Source organism: Pseudonaja textilis, chromosome 3 (assembly GCF_049901715.1).
Source record: "Pseudonaja textilis isolate UNSWEBS1 chromosome 3, rPseTex1.2, whole genome shotgun sequence".
NCBI classification, from domain to species: domain Eukaryota; kingdom Metazoa; phylum Chordata; class Lepidosauria; order Squamata; family Elapidae; genus Pseudonaja; species Pseudonaja textilis.
Window position 1 is genome coordinate 137,020,689 of NC_141992.1, and position 17,800 is coordinate 137,038,488.

Below are 17,800 nucleotides of genomic sequence, written 5' to 3' on the forward strand. Positions count from 1 at the left end.
ATAATTAAAAATACACAGTCCATATAAAGACAAATTAAAGAACTAACAAACCAAAGTTGGAACATGTGCTCAAAGTATATATATGATTGCACTATTTTTTTTAACCCATAAAGCACTTGTTTCAGTACAGATAATATTTCCAGTTAATAAAGTGACTGGGCATGTTTGTACTTAACTACTTAAATAATGATAGATTGAACTATTTGGGAAGAAGGATCTGGATGTTTAATAGCCACATCTTCTTTACAAAACAAATCCTAGCATAATGCTTGGCTAGTGAGAATTCAGAACAATATTCTATTTGAAGCTTACAAGCCATTTATAGAACTGTCAGCAAAAATAAACTAACACAAAAACATGCACAAGAGATTTATTTATGAATGAGACAGTCGCTGTTGGTCTGACAGGTTTCAAATTAACCATAATTTACAATGTGTCCAAGAGCCTCAATTCAAACATTTGCCTGAACATAAGGGAAAAATAAGCATGTAGAAAGATGCAACTTCTATGGGTTCAGGCAAGAGGTCTGAAAGGTGCCTTTGTTTCAATGAAACCCTAACCCTAACCTGGGACTCTGTTTTATTTGAGTCCTGCCTTTTATAGAGTTCTACCCTTTTCAGGGAACCACCCGACACAGATGTATAGTAGGAGAAAACTGAAGGAGGAAGGGCTTTGTATAGGGCTTTGAGTTCTTAAAGGAAAAACAGGATATAATCCTAATAATTAAATAAATAAACCCTAAAACCACCAAGTAGAATATATGTTAACAAATTCATGACATTTGGAAAGCAAGTCTTTAAAGTCTGTATCTGTTTCTTGCTTTAGTGTCGGTGGCAAGATGGAGAAAAACCTCTTACCTCGAAGGCAGAGAAATGTAAGGAAATCTTCTGTCTTAGGCTTCCTTTTGGAGAGGTCAGAGATCTGTGTAGCTGGAGGGGGCAATAATGGCTCCACTATTTTTATTGGAGTTGTGCTGGGACTGTTTGGCTGAGACTGAGCAAACTTTCTTTGTGCTTGCAGCCTTGGCCTATGGAGAAACAGAGGAAACACAAATGCAGTTAGAAGACAGGGACTAAAGCAAAAGATGTAGAATTCTAGTTGCAATATCTTAAAATCAGTGTCAATATAATTTTCTGTCTTTACTGGGGTTCTTACAATGTCAATATTTGTTTTAAATTTACTGAGGATGTTTGAGTTGTTCTAGTGTATGTAAACCACAGAGTCATTGGGAGTATGCTGGAATGTACATTTAATCAATAAACCAAAAATAACTATTGTAACTAACTAAAAACAAACAAACAGAAACCTGCTTTAAAAAGCAAACATCCAATAAAGAGCTTCAAGAAAACAATTATGTACAACAAATATGCTTTTTGGAAGACCTGGAAGCCAATGACAAGAACGACAGCCATGAAGCAGAAGGATGGAATATTTTCACTAGTCAACAACATTCAAATGTAAATTTTAAATTATGGTGATAGTAATATGTCAGGGAATTTGCAGCAGGTGTCCAAATGAAGTCAGAGATACTGACAATAACTTGTAGTTTTATATAAATAAATATATTTTACATCTATATATACAGCAAACAAGATAGTCAGGCAAACAGGAGCATTATGAGGTAAATTATTGAGCACACAGAAGAAAAAGGCGGGGAAAAAGGGAAGCTCCCCTTCCACACTCACAGCAACCAATCGCAGCACAGTTTACCTCACGCAGGAACTAGCATTCTCCAATAAATCAACCACAACTGTCTGTTTTGGCTCACTGTACAACCCCATTGCTCCAGCTACTAAATTTAAATATAGTAACAGGTGATGATATATAGATTTTTTTTTATTTTGCCACAGCATGCTTACTTGCATTTTGAATATATGATTTTGATAGCAAACTGTATTTCAAACCCCTTCTAGAGTTTATATTTCTTTTCTTGCTATTATTTTTTATCATAGCCCAATACAAAATACATGTGTGGCATATCGTTTTTCAAAAAGTGCACCTCTAAGTTCCCATCCCTTTCAATATAAACTCTAAAAGTACATACTTTCAAGAGATATATTATTGATTTCTTGGAACTGTAGTATTAGACTCCATCTATTGCTATCAAAAGGCCTCATTCTTTAAACACTGTCAAAGTAGTAGCATCAATTATGTCACACAGATAACAGAACAACTTTTTTTTAAAGTCCAGTTGTATTTTTTTACAATTTTAAACACAGAACTCTTTCAATGATATGAATCTGTACAATTCTCAGGAAGAGATATATATCCATCTATTGGATAGATCCTGAATATAAACAAGACCATAGCACAAACTTAAATAACCTGGTGATGTCCTCTGTGCCACCTCTGGCCTGTAACAGACTTCCCTTCAAATTAGATTTTTCCCCCCACAGATTTCCTAATTCAATCCAATTATGTGTCATATACAACAAACTCTATTTGGCTGTCCACTGCAGAATACCTTACAATCTGAAAGCAGCTAATGTCGGTGGTTTTCTAAGAGTTGAAACTTGCCTGCAATTGAAGCCAAGTTCCTATCATTTCACCAGCTGATAATGAATGTGCTTATGATTTTGCTCCAAGATGTTGTCAGATACATAAAATATTCCAAGATGATCTCTTAATGAACCGTTAATGAGAATAATCATCTGCTTATGCATATTTTTTTGCTTTTCCACAACACACAATGCAATACTATTAAAAGCATCATATTTTAATACTTAATATAGTGTGCTTCTTGCAAATGTCCTTAAGATTCTCCTGAAGTAGGAGATATAGAAAACAAAAAAGCTTTTCCACAACCCCTCCAAAACACCAGTTATGTAATTTAGGGGTGTAGCAGGCTCAGCATTAAAAAGGAAAGATGCTGCTGTGGCTAGAAGTGTTTTTTTTTTTTTTTTTGCAGAACTTTGGCTAATGCTTGTTCATGAAAAAACATGTCTGGCTGCACGTAGTTTACATGAACAAAATCAAAACTGCCTTTTTTTTTTACCCTTGAATCTATTTTAACACCTTTTTCTTTTCAGTAGTAATTTTCCCCTTTTTTTCTATGACTAAGAGAGAGACAGACCCAAAATTACCCAGCTGGCTTTATGCCTATGGCAGGTCTAAAAAATACACGAGTGGCCGATTTCTACTATTTTCTACAAAATAGTTCTTAAAACTAACAATCCCCTAATATATCATGTTCATTTTCAAGTGTATCTCTAGGAATTTTGCCTGTCAGTATCTGTTTCTGTAAGTTCCTATAAACTCCTACTTATGTCATTTATTATTTATTTAGCCACTTTGTTATCTGTTTTCCTGCCTTCCATTATTTTTAAAATAATCACTCCCGTTATCTCTTGTTCACATCATTTTTCCAAAATATTTAAGCCTTAGCTTCATTATTAGCATTTCCAGTGAATAGTTCAGTCTCAAAATTCAAAAAGGAAGTACAATAAATATGTTTCTTCCTAGGATACAGCCTGAAAAGAAAGGATGTAAGAAAGGTCAGCCTTTTATTAAAGATCAGGCTGCTAAGTGTCATCTCAATCATTGGTAAAGTCTGAATGACAGCCTTCTTTTCTAGACCAAAAATAAGGATATTCTCAGCTAATAAAAGAGAAACTGGTTCAAGACCTAAAATTGACACATACGGCATGTTATATCTATATAGAAGTAAATTCCACTAAGCTCAATGAAGCTGATGATAAAAATGAAAAGACATTCTTTCTGCCCATTATCTCTAGCCAGATAGAATAACTAGCTATCAATATGAATTACAATTCTGAATTTATTAGTCAGTAAAAAAGCACTCACTTTATAGTAACATATACAATTGAAAATATACCATATATAATAAAATATAAAATTAATCAAGATATTTAATATTTATATTATGTTAGAGTGCTCAATGCTTTGCAAACAATAGTTACCGTAGTTTGACCTAGTGGTAAGATATCAGTAGAAAATCAGGAAACCATGAGTTCTAGTCCTGCCTTTGGTATGAAAGCCGGCTAGGTGATCTTAGGCCAGTCACTCTCAGCCCAACTCACCTCACAGTTATTTGTGGGGAAAATAGGAGGAGAAAGAAGGAGGTATATTAACTGCCTTTAGTTATTTATGAAAATAATAAAGGTGGGATGTAAATAAATATATAACTAAATATGTTTATAACAGTTAACTGTTCTTGGTTTGTATTAACTTGATCCTAATTTTTTTTTAAAAATTCCACTTTGCAGCTAAACTGCAAATATTATGTGTACATGTATCTTGTTTTGTACTTCCTACAGTATTCTCATAGAATATTACACATTCCAACCAATATACAATAATTTAGAAGATAATTTAACATTATTATCAAAGGTAAAAATCCCAGACTATATAAATAAAGTCTTATATGTTTCCCCCATATACTTTTGTTAACTAGGTACACTGCAAACAGTACTTACTGTTAGAAACATAAAAATTATATTTCTGGAACAACTCATTTAGCTAATTCTTAGTTATTATAGTAACTCATGATTACAAATCAGATTATTATTTCATGGGAATTTATATTAATAAATCCCATTTTATAATTTAATTAAGCACCTGACTCATTTTACCTTGAAACTATCCTGTTTCTCATAAAATAAGGCCGGGTCTTATTTTTTTTTGAGCCCCCCCAAAATGGCTAGGATGTCTTTTCGGGGGTGACTTAATTTCCTCCCCCACATACACCCCAACCTAGAGCGCCCCATGCGCACTCACCTCTCCGCAAGGCTGCTTCTATCGGCCGATGGGAGCTCCCCAAAGGCAGAGTCACCAGCCGCTTCTATCAGCCGGTAGAAGTGGCGTCGTGGAGAGGTGAGTGTGCATGGGGCACTCTACATGTGAGTGTGCATGGGGGGGGAAAATCTATTGGCCGGTAGAAGCACCCTTGTGGCGAGCACCCACTCACACTCCCCTCGCCACGAAGCCGTTTCTATCGGCCGATGGAAGCTCTCCAAAGGCAGAGTCACCAGCCGTTTCTATCAGCTGGTAGAAGCGGCCTCGGGGCGAGCGCCCATTCACAGTCCCCTCACCATGAAGCCGCTTCTATCAGCCCATGGAAGCTCCCCGAAGGCAGAGTCACCAGCCGCTTCAGGGTGAGGCGTTGCTGCTCGTGGAGTGCTCCTGACAGGAGCGCCCCACGTGCACTCCCCTCGCCACAAAGCCATTTCTATCGGCCAATGGAAGCTCTCCAGAGGCAGAGTCACCAGCTGCTTCTATCAGCCGAGCGCCCCACGCACATTCCCCTTGCCAAAAAGCCACTTCTACCGGCCAATAGAGGTGGCTGGTGACTCTGCCTTTGGGGAGCTTCTATCAGCCAATAGAAAAAGCTGGTGACTCTGCCTTTGGGGAGCTTCCATCGGCCAATAGAAATGGCTCTGTGGCGAGCGGAGTGTGAGTGGGGCGCTCCTGTCAGGAGTGCTCCGTGGGCAGCCACGCCTCGCCCTGAAGCGGCTGGTGACTCTGCCTTTGGGGAGCTTCCATCGGCCGATAGAAATGGCTTTGTGGTAAGGGGAGTGTGCGTGGGCGCTCGCCCCAACACCGCTTCTACTGACTGATAGAAGTGGCTGGTGACTCTGACTTCAGGGAGCTTCTATCGGACGATGTTCTATTGGTAGTAGATTGGTGTATTCTAGCCTAGGCTACCTGCAGGGCACTCCTAAAGGCAAGTTTTCTCCTTCCCCTTCTCCCCCATTTATCTTCACCTTGTGTAGTTTTAACGAACAATATGAGAAATGGCAGGGAAATGCATGGATTAAATAGGCCTAAATTTTGGGGGCGGGGCTTAATTTCACCTCATGCCTGGAAATCATGCCTGGGCCTTCCTATTGGTGGAGGCCGTATTGTTGGAGAAACATGGTAACGATCTGTAAATAACATGACAAAAAATACAATTATATTTTAATATTATTTTAATTAAAACATTCTTTAAGGGATGTTTGTTCCTCAACATCCAACTTGGTTAAAAATGATATAACTGAATAATATGTGAAAAATTGGCAACACTGATTTAGATTATTCTACAATTCTCTTCTTTCAGTAGTGCTGATTAATACAAATATATTAGCTCACTGAATTTAATTTCCTATTTTACGGGACTAATATAAATAAGATTTGAATCTCATTACAGTATTTCTTTAATAGTCATAAAATGGGGAGAGAAAGTGGGATACAAATTTCTGATTAAGCTTTAGTATGTCCACCAATATACCTCTTAATTCATCCTTCTACCCAAATTTATACAAAGGTGAAATAAAACTTGTTTTAATCATTGCTCTTCAAATAGAATTTATCCCAATAGAGGGAAGGCGGATTTGTACCTTTAACTCCCCAAATTAACTGACAAAAACAGCAGTTCACTCAGCAAATTGCAATTGCTTATGTAGATTGCAAACTTTTTGCAACTGAACAATAAATATACCACATGGATGATATAACTGCAGAGGGAAGAAAAAACTATCCCTAGTGGCCACATGATACTGTATATTGGAGGTTTCTTTATATTCCCTGGGCTTTTTTCTCCTAGAGAAAATAGGGTTGTTACCTTAACACTAAATACACACACTCTTCCAGTTATATACATTGACAGACTGGAGGCTTAGAACTATGGCAGTTTTCCACACCTTGGTTATCATCTCTACACATATTGATTTTAACTTCTAGAATTCTACATGGTTACTGTTGACTGTTCTGAAAGAAGTTTGAAAACCTGGATGGTATCCAACTTTAGAGAACAATTGTCTGTGAAATTAAAAAACTTTGGAACCATGCATATCCAGAGAATGCAGAGCTGTGTGTGGAATAAACACAACCAATAATATAGAAGATATATTAAAAAGATACCTGCATGGTTAAGCAGAATTGCTCTACATTTGATAAGTCAGTGAATGATCCAGACTAGAATACATGTTTTCTGCTGTAGCCTGTTTACAGCCTATTGTATTTATAATCCAAGTGCATAAATTGCAGCCTTGCTATGTCACAACTCTGCCATATATTGATTTGGAAGGAATATAAGAACATTCCCTTTTGCTTTTATACATTGCAGCCATTAATTTCAGGAAAGCAATAAAAGAGGAAGCTTGACTTTAAAACAGTAATGTTTAACCAAAGGTCAAACAAAATGAACCGTGTTGAAATATAAATCAAGTTTTCTAGTTTTACAGTTAAGGAACTTGCATAAAATAAACTAGAAACTCAAACACAAGTAACACCTCAACTACCAATACATAACTATTAAAAAGATTTATTCTAAAATAAAATAACATGCCTAACTTTTGAAATCTCATTTTTGAATTTTTCAAGAAAATGCTGAGCAAAAATTATGGCATTTATTGTAGGCCAGTGATGGCAAACCTTTTCAGCACCGAGTGCCCAAACCGGAATGCACGTGCATGCACGCGTGCTGGAGTGTCGGAAAACTGAAGACCAGCTCGCCGGTGCATGCATGCCTAGTTTTTGGCCATCTTGGGGGCCATTTTCAAGCCATTTGGGGGGCAATTTTTGGCTCTTTTTAAGGCAGTTTTCAGGCCTTTTACGGGCCATTTTCAGGCCATTTTTCAGGGCATTTTCAGGGTGTTTTTGGCTGATTTTCAGGCTGGTTTTTGGTCTTCTTTTGACCTGAAAAATGGCATGAAAACAGTCTGAAAATGGCTTATAAAACAACCTGAAAAGGCCTGAAAAAGGGCCAGAAAAGCTGCCAGAAAATGGCCTGAAACAATTTTCAGGCCATTTTCCAGAACTCCAGTACCTGCAAAGATCAGCTGACCAGAAACCAGAAGAGCAGCTGGCGATGGCACGCGTGCCCATTGAGAGGGTTTTGCGTGCCATAGGTTCGCCATCACAGTTTTAGGCAGTGGAGGGGTAGTTTGATTCAGAATTAATTTGGTCATTGGGAACTACCTTGTCTGCTTTCCTCATTACGTTTACTCCCATCCTATAATATTAGTGAATTAGTACTGCTCAGTTCTCAGTAGTCTTTCAACATCTCCTAAATCCAAAGATGATGTTAAGTTATTGTCTAACACTAGCTCTATCATCAATATTCATTATAATTCATTAACATAGCTTCAGAGAGCTCACATTTACATATTGTAATATTGTTCTATACTGTCATATTGTAATTAGTTTTAACCATGATTGTTAAACAAGATACAGATTTGCTGAACACGGTTTATTCATGAAACATTGTTTTTTTTTAATAAATCAGAATGACTACATTCCCCACATCATGTTAAGCCAAAACTGAACAGATCACATTACTGTTTTAAACTGATATGTGAACCTAGCAGGAATCTTAAATCATACCTTAGAGGGGTCTACAACAACTCACCATGCCAAACTCATTGCAGCCAACTCACCATGGCCAACTCGCCATGGGACAATTTGCCATAAGTCAAGAGTTATACTAATATCGAAAAAATAGTGGAATCATTAAAGAAAGGATGCCAAATTGGCCTGAAAACAGCAAGTTTCTTGGCTGATTTGGGGGCAGTTTTCAGGCCTTTTGGGGTCATTTTCATGCCATTTTTCAGGGCATTTTGGGCTGGTTTTTGACTGGTTTTCAGGCTGTTTTGGGGGCTTTTTTTGGCCCCAAAACAGCCTGAAAACAGCCTGAAAATGGCTCAAAAACAGCCTGAAAAGGCCTGAAAAACAGCTGCAAAGGGGCCAGAAAAGTGGCCAGAAAACAGCCTGGAAAACGGCCTGAAAAAGTCTTAAACCATACCTCAGAGGGGTCTACAACAACTCATCATGGCCAACTCACTGCAGCCAACTCACCATGGCCAACTCGCCATGGGACAATTCGCCATAGGACAAGAGTTACACTAATATCAAAGAAATAGTGGAATCATTGAAGAAAGGATGCCAAATTGTTGAATTGACCTGCAGTGAATTGTCCTGTGGAGAGCTGTCCTGCAGGGAGTTGGCCATGGTGAGTTGACCATAGTGAATTGGCTATGGTGTGGTGAGTTGGCCACAGTGAGTTATCCCATTCCGCCTTAGAGTATCATCATAGAATTGCAAAATTTCATGTTACGGGTGGCAACAGATGCACAAATCTCTAGTTCTTCACTGATTTCTACAGGCCACCAGATCTTTCCAGCCCAGATATGACAACTTTTATTTCCTAGAGTTTGGCTAAATATTTTCACATTGCAGCTAAAGTTGACCAACATTTTATAATGTAAATTAATGGGTTTTTAAAAAATCCACTTAGTTGTAAAAGGATAAGATCACCCTCTCACCACAGGCAAATGCAAGATAAGAATTCTAATCTTTGCTCAGTTATGAAGTTCAAACCAGTCATGTACTTTCAGGATACTCTATCTCCAAGACTGTTGATACATAATATGTATGCAGTAGGAATGTCCAATCTATACTCAGTTGGAATGTAGAATGAGATCATCATCAGCATTTCAACAAACATCATATAAAGCCACTAGCTAAAGCATCACTATTGCAAGTGTTACACTGATTAACACTGGCATAAATGGAAATATGTTGACAAGGTTCAAACAAAAGGTCAAAATGTTGTGGTTATCACATCTGCAATTTAGGCTTAGTCTGGAGTTTTATTGTGGGAACGAATTACTCATCTTATAGTTTTTCATGTACTCAAATTTTAACTATTTTTGAAAAATGGGCAGACTTACTTATTTACCTATCTATCTTGTACCTTCTGACCTACCCACCCACTCAGCTTAGAATTCAGGTTTTCATAACTTTTATGCATTGTATTTACAATTCAAGATATTTGTTAGTCACTGTCTCTATTTTGATATGGGAAAATGTCAGTAACCAAATACAAATAATTAGAGCAAGACAAAATAGTAAAGTTTGTACTAAAGGTAGATAACAAGCAACAGCAACAAGATGTTTCCTGCAATTTAGCCATGAAATGCAGGATGCTATTAGCCAAAAGTAAGGATGCTATTAACAATATATATTGATCTATGTGTTACAACTTATTGTAAACAGGTGCATTAACATTACAAATTCTCTTTTTAACCAGTTAAAAGAGTGGAAAGGTTGACATTAATGGAGTAAATATAGTATATTCAGATTCAAAGCCATATACGCTATTAGTCACTAATGGTAAGTATCCCACAAATCATTGGCAAAGCAATTAATAGAGAAAATAGTATTTACAAGGGATTCAAGAGACTTAGCAGACTTACAATATTTCACCATAAAGTTTCAATTCCCAAATGCTGTTTATTTCCCATTTTTAAACTATCAGCCAGATTAATACTTTTGAAAGTACAGTAGACATAACTAGTATGTATACTGACACATAACAATGCATTTTACATGTTCAAATCACATTTATTCAAAGCAGTTCTAAAAAAAGGTCAAATGCTCTTGGAATAAAATATATTCAAAATATTACTAAGTTTAATACTCCTTTCATGACTCAGCTTCAATGTGGATCTTCTCCTTTCAGTATAAAATAATGGCTAGCCATAAAATTAAAAATAGTAAGGGCAGGATATACCTAAATAAATAAATAAATAAATAGAGTTCAAGCAACTGCTAAATCCATTGCAAAAACACAAATTCAACAATCCTTCCATCCTGTGTTCTAGGTTAGACTGATTTTTAATAGCCATTCTAATAATAGCAGTCTGATATTTAAAAAAATGGTACTTTATGGAATCCGTCATAAAAGACTTTCCATTTTAAGAAGTACTGGTGAAAATTACTTTAACTGAAGTAATAGCATTTGTTTAAATAAAATAAGTCTACTTTATTTATTTACTCTTTATTTCTGTTTAAATTTTCCCGCTTCTTTAATCAAAATATCAGGACTGTGTTCACACATTTATACTAAGTTGTAAACTAGTTTGCAAAGCATAATGACTAGGTTTACAAAAAACCCCACTAAACCCACTTATCAAAATGTAATTACTCTAAACCAGGAACGTGTAATACTTTTGGTAATCCTGATGCACTTTAACTGCCATGAGTCCTAGCCAGCAGACCTAATGGTGAAGAATTGAGAAAACTGCAGTTCAAAGTATCAAGGAATGGGGTAGAGTGCTAAACACTGTAAAATGATATTTATGCTTCTTTCATTTTACTTCTTCAATAAAAAAGATATTTAATAATTATTGCTTCGTAAAACAGAGAGAAACAATCAAGTCCCCAAAGAGACTTAGATTAGTTATGGTCAAATTAGAATACAATGCAGTCACAATCTAATAAATCTACTGCGTTGTTTCTGGCCTCTGGTGTACTATATCCAGCATTCTTTATAGAGATACTCGCATACAAACTTTCATTGTCCACAACTGGTGCAAACAATGGTAGTTTTGCATTCTTATAGCTACGCTTTGAAAAGCCCTACGAGCTACTTCAAAGTATATTTTTTCTTGAGGAGAGAGTAACTTCAGGGCAGACTGTGGCTGTAATTGGCATGCTACAACACACATTCGACTGTATCACTACTGCTACTTTTATTTATCTAATTTGCAATTTCACCTCACCCATGAGTTTGACATATTCACAGAGGCCCTGCCCAGAAGGTAAGATAAACAAACAAAAAGAGTCTGCACAGCAAAAAAAAAAAAATCTCCAATCAATATACAGTATTATTGTTACAGCCAAGAGTTTCCATTTTGTCCCTCCACCCTCATACTGAGTTTACCTACTAATGGCTTTATGGGAATATTTATGCAATTTCTTTGGCAGCAATGCAAAGGTGGTTTGCCATTGCATATTCGGGGACACTTTTTCAACTAGCAACCCAGCCAACAACTCAGTGTGTATGTGGTAGCTACTCATCCAAAACCAACTAGGTTTACACCTTTGTAGCTTTCCCAAGTTCAGTCATTTGTTTAGTGCTGCCATTTTATTATCTTCCTCCTATCTTTCTAAGTAAGTTTTTAATTGTTACCCCTTTCTATAATTTTTTTTTAAAAGATCTTCTATGTAATCTTTTGTAATTTTTAAAAATTGTATTGTTTTTGTGTATTTTTTAGCTTTTAAAATTATTGTTTGCACTTCACCCTTATGTTGGTTTATGACCGTAATAAAGATTTGATTTGATTCCTCCTACTTCATTTCCTGTTTAGAAAAAAAAAATATTTACACACAACCGCTACACCAGAAACCTGGATTTCTTAGACTAATTCAGCAGGCAGCAATCACTTTACACCAGAGAAGATTTAGAAAATAGCTAGATGGTGTTGAAAGGTGTCAAAATGCCTTTCTTTCGAGGATTCGATTTCCCCGCTGGGAGAGCTCCAGGCGCAAGGATAAGGACAACTGCTTGAAAGCTGGATCTTTTTATTTTTCAGGAAGGCGGAGAACAGTGAGAAGTCTGCGTTCCTGGGCTAGCTAGCTTCTTATTGTAAGTCCCTGTTTTTTTATACCCTTTTCTCCCTTTGTAAGTTGATTTTGTGTGAGTGTTTGTATTTGTGCCTAATGTTTCAAATCCTGTTTGAGTTTGTCTTTATTTCCGCTGGAGGGCAAACTCCGTGGGGTGGCCAGATTGTATTATTGGTTTTCTGTAATCTCTTTTAGCTTTAAGATAGTTTTTCATATTTGTTCCGTGGCAATCTCCTGTCTGTCCCTTTTGTAATTTATATTTTGTGTCTTTTGTCTGTTTGTTTTGCTTATTTGGTATGTCCTGGGCTTGTAAGGGTTTTCTAAATTATCTTTTGTTTTCTTTTCCTATTTGTCTAGTTTTCTTAATTACTTAGGCTTTTGTCTATAGGGATTCTTTAATACTTTTTATTTGATTCCTTTTCCTATGTAAGTTTTTTTTCTGGCTGACCTGATGTTCCCCTTGGGCTTTTCCTGTCTTTTGTGACACTACTGCCTTCGTGAAATTCCCTTTCCACACAGAGAGCATATAAATAATTGCTAGACATCTTTATTCATTGGCTAAAAATACCATCAAGCAGAATGATACTCATTAAAAATGGAAAAAATAATGTTGTGTTTTGCTTTGTATCTGTTTTTAGAAGGACTATAAATTACGGGGGAGTATTAATGAAATGAATTAATGAGTATCTGGGTCTTATGGATTATCATAAGGGGGAAGGTCTTCCCCACACTCTCCATTAATGCCTAGAAAAAGGTGAATGCTGAGTGAATTGTGGAGTAAAGTTGCTTTCAAGGGACAGATATTAGTTTATTTTTTTAAAAGTGAATATGGCCCAGAATGCTGAATTAGGGCATAGTTCAATAGGGCTAAAGCTTTGGCTTGGCATTTTCTTTCTACTAACCTTAAAAATGTAGTTCCCTTATTTCTATTTTGAAATGATCTGATACAAACCTAACTGCAAAAATGTAAAATTAGAAAAAAGATGTAAGTTTCAAACTGTGAGTTCTTTGTTTCAACCAATACTGAATTTTCCTAACTGTTTATAAATCAATATCAAGCTGGATATTACAGTATACCAATCCTTTTTTAGCCAAAGCTCTTTATGATACAAATTCATCTGTCTATTCTTTCATGCAAAATGCACAAAAGGTGTAAGAAATAGGAGACAAAGAAATTACGTCATGAGAAAAACAAGAAATTTTATTTATTAAATTTATTTGTGCCCATCTCATTTCAAACTAATTCCTTTTAAAATTTCCCTGTCTGTTTCAGCAACTTTAAAGTCATTCTACTACGGTATATAAATTTATCTATTAGTTTCAGTGTTTTATTACATATAACTTGAATCATTCACTTTCTTCCTGCCAGATAGCAATAGCAATTAGACTTATATACCACTACGATGCTCTCTCTAAGCAGTTAATAGAGTCAGCATATTGTCCCCAACAATCTGGGTCCTCATTTTATTGACCTTGGAAGGATGGAAGGCTGAGTCAACCAAAATGCAGTCAGCAGCAGTCAGCAAAAGTAATACTGCATTCTAACCAATGTGCCACTGTGGCTCTTAAATACTATATTCTGTGCTTAACATAAGCATATAAACTAAAAAGAATAGAAAATATTGTACTGAAAACATTAACCAAAATTATTTTAATTTCTAGAAACTTCAATGTGACTTTATTATATTACATACAGTCTCAGAGGGAATAGTGAGATTATTTTACATACAGTCTCAGAGGGAATAGTGAGGTCTTAGAGTTGAAGCCAAAAGATAAATATGTTTTATTTGTTTTATATAGTTAAAAACTTAATACAGTTATAAGTATCATTAATATACAGATCTATCAGTTTTTGATGACAACAAAAACATTCCTTTTACAAAACCAACATAGTTTACCAAGATTATTTTGATTAGGTCAAATCAAAATCCCTCAAAAAAGTTATTTTTTTTGTACTTCCCAGAATATTTTGTCTGACTAGCATTATGATTTGTAATCAAAAATGTACTTGACTTTAAGCCTGCCTTAAAAATCTCTTTCAATGTTACACTAGGTAATGCATGTAGTAAGTGATTCAAGTTCTGAGTCATATTAAACCTTATATGTTTGACACTAATAAAGCTTTGGTTCAGATGTGTCATTTATACTATTTTCTTTTTCCAGCATGGTATGATTGGGCATGTATAAATTCTATTGCATGTTGAAGTCAGAACACAAGGATTGAATTTCAGAAAAGAAACAGCACACACTGAGAACCTATTCATATGACAACATCCAAATCTGTTATTCAATGAAATCAAGTGAGAAACGCACAATTAAGTTGTGATGAACACTGTAGCTTACCACGTGCTGGACGCATCCCATCCCATTTTGCAATCCTGGGCAGGCAGCCAAGATAAGAGAGTTATCATGTCCCTTGTGAGCTGCCATACATAACCAATGGGCTGTGTTCAGCTTGGTGAGACAGGAGCAGTGCAGGTCTGGATTAAGGACTGATCTCATGTGAAACAGTTATTCACTTTAGGATTTATGGGGCATACTAAGAAGGTCACTGAAATATTGATATAACCTTTCCCAGACTGGCTGGGAATATTGGGATTTGCAGTCACAACATATCAGGAAAGGTCAGGTTGGTGAAGGGTGATACACACTGGATTTTACCCAAAGGCAAACAAGTTTCCTTCTCTATTTGTAATGTTCTTTTGACATTTATAAAATATCTAGCAGTCATAACCTACTGCATACTATAATATAAACAATTCTAAATTTAATTAATACCTATCCCTGATCTTAAGCACAATTATATTTGAAAATACAAATATAGAACCACCAAGTTAGTATTTTTGTTCACATGTCATGGCTTATCCCCAAACAAGAACAACTACGCTGGTTAATTCCTCCCATAAGTGGGCATGGCCAAATACAGATTATTCTCTCAAGGTTTGCTTGGTATGCTCTATAAACCAGAACTCTAAGTTTGTTTTGGAAGCAATAAACCGGAGAAAGAAATGTAAAACAAATCATCATTTCATTTTCTAATTTGTCTATTTGAATAAGTGAGAATCCTAGTTTTATAATGACAGTATTATTTTATCATTTGAATCTTCATTTAACTTAGCAGGAGCCGGTAAAGTTAAGGCATAATATGACTTATGTGGAAAATAAACATAATTTCTCTCTTTGAATTGTTATGCAAGTACAACTTTTTTCTTCTATGGAAGCATCATTCTATTAGTGCATTGTAAATAAACAGCAGTGGTATTGTATCTATGCTATACATTTTGATTCAAATTAATCTTATGTACCTAAGTTTTTAAAACTAAAAACATACCCTGACAGAACAAATATAGTCAATGGAAAACTTTGAAAGCTGTTTAAAGACTGTAAGTCCTCTCCTGAAGGAAATATTTTATTTTTAATTCACAAACCATAATTTTAATTTACCAGTACTGATATTGTAAATGTAGATATAGCTTTCATACGTTTTTTGTAACTCGGAGTTGGCCAATCAAGAAGTTTAACTTTTTTTGTATGTATAACTGCATATTCATCCACAGAATCTCGCATTGGAAGATTAGGAAAAAGTAGAACTGTCAAACTTGGTCCCATGTCAGTTTTTAATTTATCAAGGGATTTGTACTGCTCCTAAAATGGTGTTGACTTTGGTTGCAAATCCTGAAACTTTTTCATCAGCTGATACAGCTTAACCTGAAAATCTGCAACTACTCCTCAGTAGTGGTGGTGGTGGGATTCAATTTTTTTTACTACTGGTTCTGTGGGTGTGACTTGGTGTGCTTGGCTTGGTGTTCGTGGCAGGGAAGAATACTGTAAAATCCCCATTTTCTCCCCACCCCACTAACCTGCTTTCCAGCACCGTTTTCCTGTGCAGGGCAACAAAAGACCCAGCATATCAGCTGGGACTTGGGAGGCAGAAAATAGATGGGGGCGGGGCCAGTCAGAGGTGGCATTCTGAACTACTCAAAATTTCCGCTACTGGTTCTCCGAACTACTCAAAATTTCCACTACCAGTTTTCCAGAATTGGTCAGAACCTGCTGAATACCACTTCTGCCTCACTTTCAAGATTACAAATGGATACTTGGCTGGAGCATTCTTTAAACCTCACCTGATGAAAGCTTGCACAAAATTTTGAATGTGTTTAATTGAAAAAAAAAACCCACCCTTTATTATGGCCTTTAGTCTGGAGAGGACAACAATAAAATATTATAAATATACAATTATTTCTGAAAAAATACATAAAATGCCATCGAATATATTATTATAGTAACTTTAATATAGATAGTACGAACATTTGTGCTAAACCTCAACTGTAGATAGGATGGATACTCTAATTTCTCTTACTATTATAATAATCCTCTAACCTTTAATAAACATATTACTGTAATACAGAGGTGGTGACTGTTCTTGTGGCTGATACAGCTACCATGGCATTTTTCATTCCAAGTGATTCCATCTTTTAAATAATATGTTCCAAAATTATGCAAAAATGTCAACAGTTTCCTATTTACTTCATCTTCTAAGCGTGCATTACTTCTATAGGGATATTTTCCCCAAGTTCTGCAGCTAAAACAAATGCAATATGCTTTATTGGACTTGATTTCTTCACTGAAACTCCTTTTTCTTTTGATAAGCATATTATGAATTAATGCCTGCTGAACTGGCAAAAATATCCCATGCATTTCATTAAAAAAATAATCAATCTAAGTGTAACTTTTACATGTTAAACGAATCAATTTAAAATGTCCATGGTTAATGACTCACTGCATTCCATGCAACAATTCCAGATATGCACTTGAACATGGTTAAACCATTATAATTCATATATTAGTTCTCAAAGTTCTACTGGAGGGTGTTTTTTTTGTTAAACTGTAAAGACAAATGGTCCCCAAAGAAGACGCATAATTATTATTTAATGATAGATAAGCTTTGACTTTGAATATATTTTTAAAAGTCATGCATACAGTGTTACAGCCCATGACATTTGAAGGTTTGAAAGGACAATCACTCTATTATGGAACTAATCCTATAGGTTTATTCATATGGTTAATTAAAGAGTTTAATGAGCTTTTGGGAAGAGAAAAATACTTCAGTAACGGACAACTTTAAGCCACAAAAAATGAAGGACACAGAATACTCCAACTTATTGCGCAAAAATAACCAGGATAAACCATTAAACTATAAGTAACCATGATTAGTAGGTTGCCATAGGATAAATAGACATGTTGCATAACATAAGACTCTTTAATAGTTGTACCACTTTATAATGCTGTTCTGTAGCATGGAATTCCTACATCAACCAACCCAACATGTGTCAGATTTTATTTCATCCTTCAATGGACACTAATTTCCAGTGCTGCTTGGAGTGTTGTTATATGGTACTCGTAATCCAGATGAGCTGCATGGTACAGAGAAAACCCTTCCATTGTCTTTATT

The 17,800-nt window shown here is 35.7% G+C and overlaps 1 protein-coding gene across 1 annotated transcript in view; it reads right to left on the reverse strand.

The window, feature by feature from the left end:
- The window catches only part of JARID2 (jumonji and AT-rich interaction domain containing 2), a 226,212-nt gene that overhangs the window by 59,501 nt on the left and 148,911 nt on the right, over nt 1–17,800 (reverse strand). The window contains exon 4 of the mRNA XM_026699555.2: nt 858–1,027. Within this exon, the coding sequence (XP_026555340.2) occupies nt 858–1,027 (170 nt within the window). The remainder of the gene's footprint in view (nt 1–857; nt 1,028–17,800) is intronic.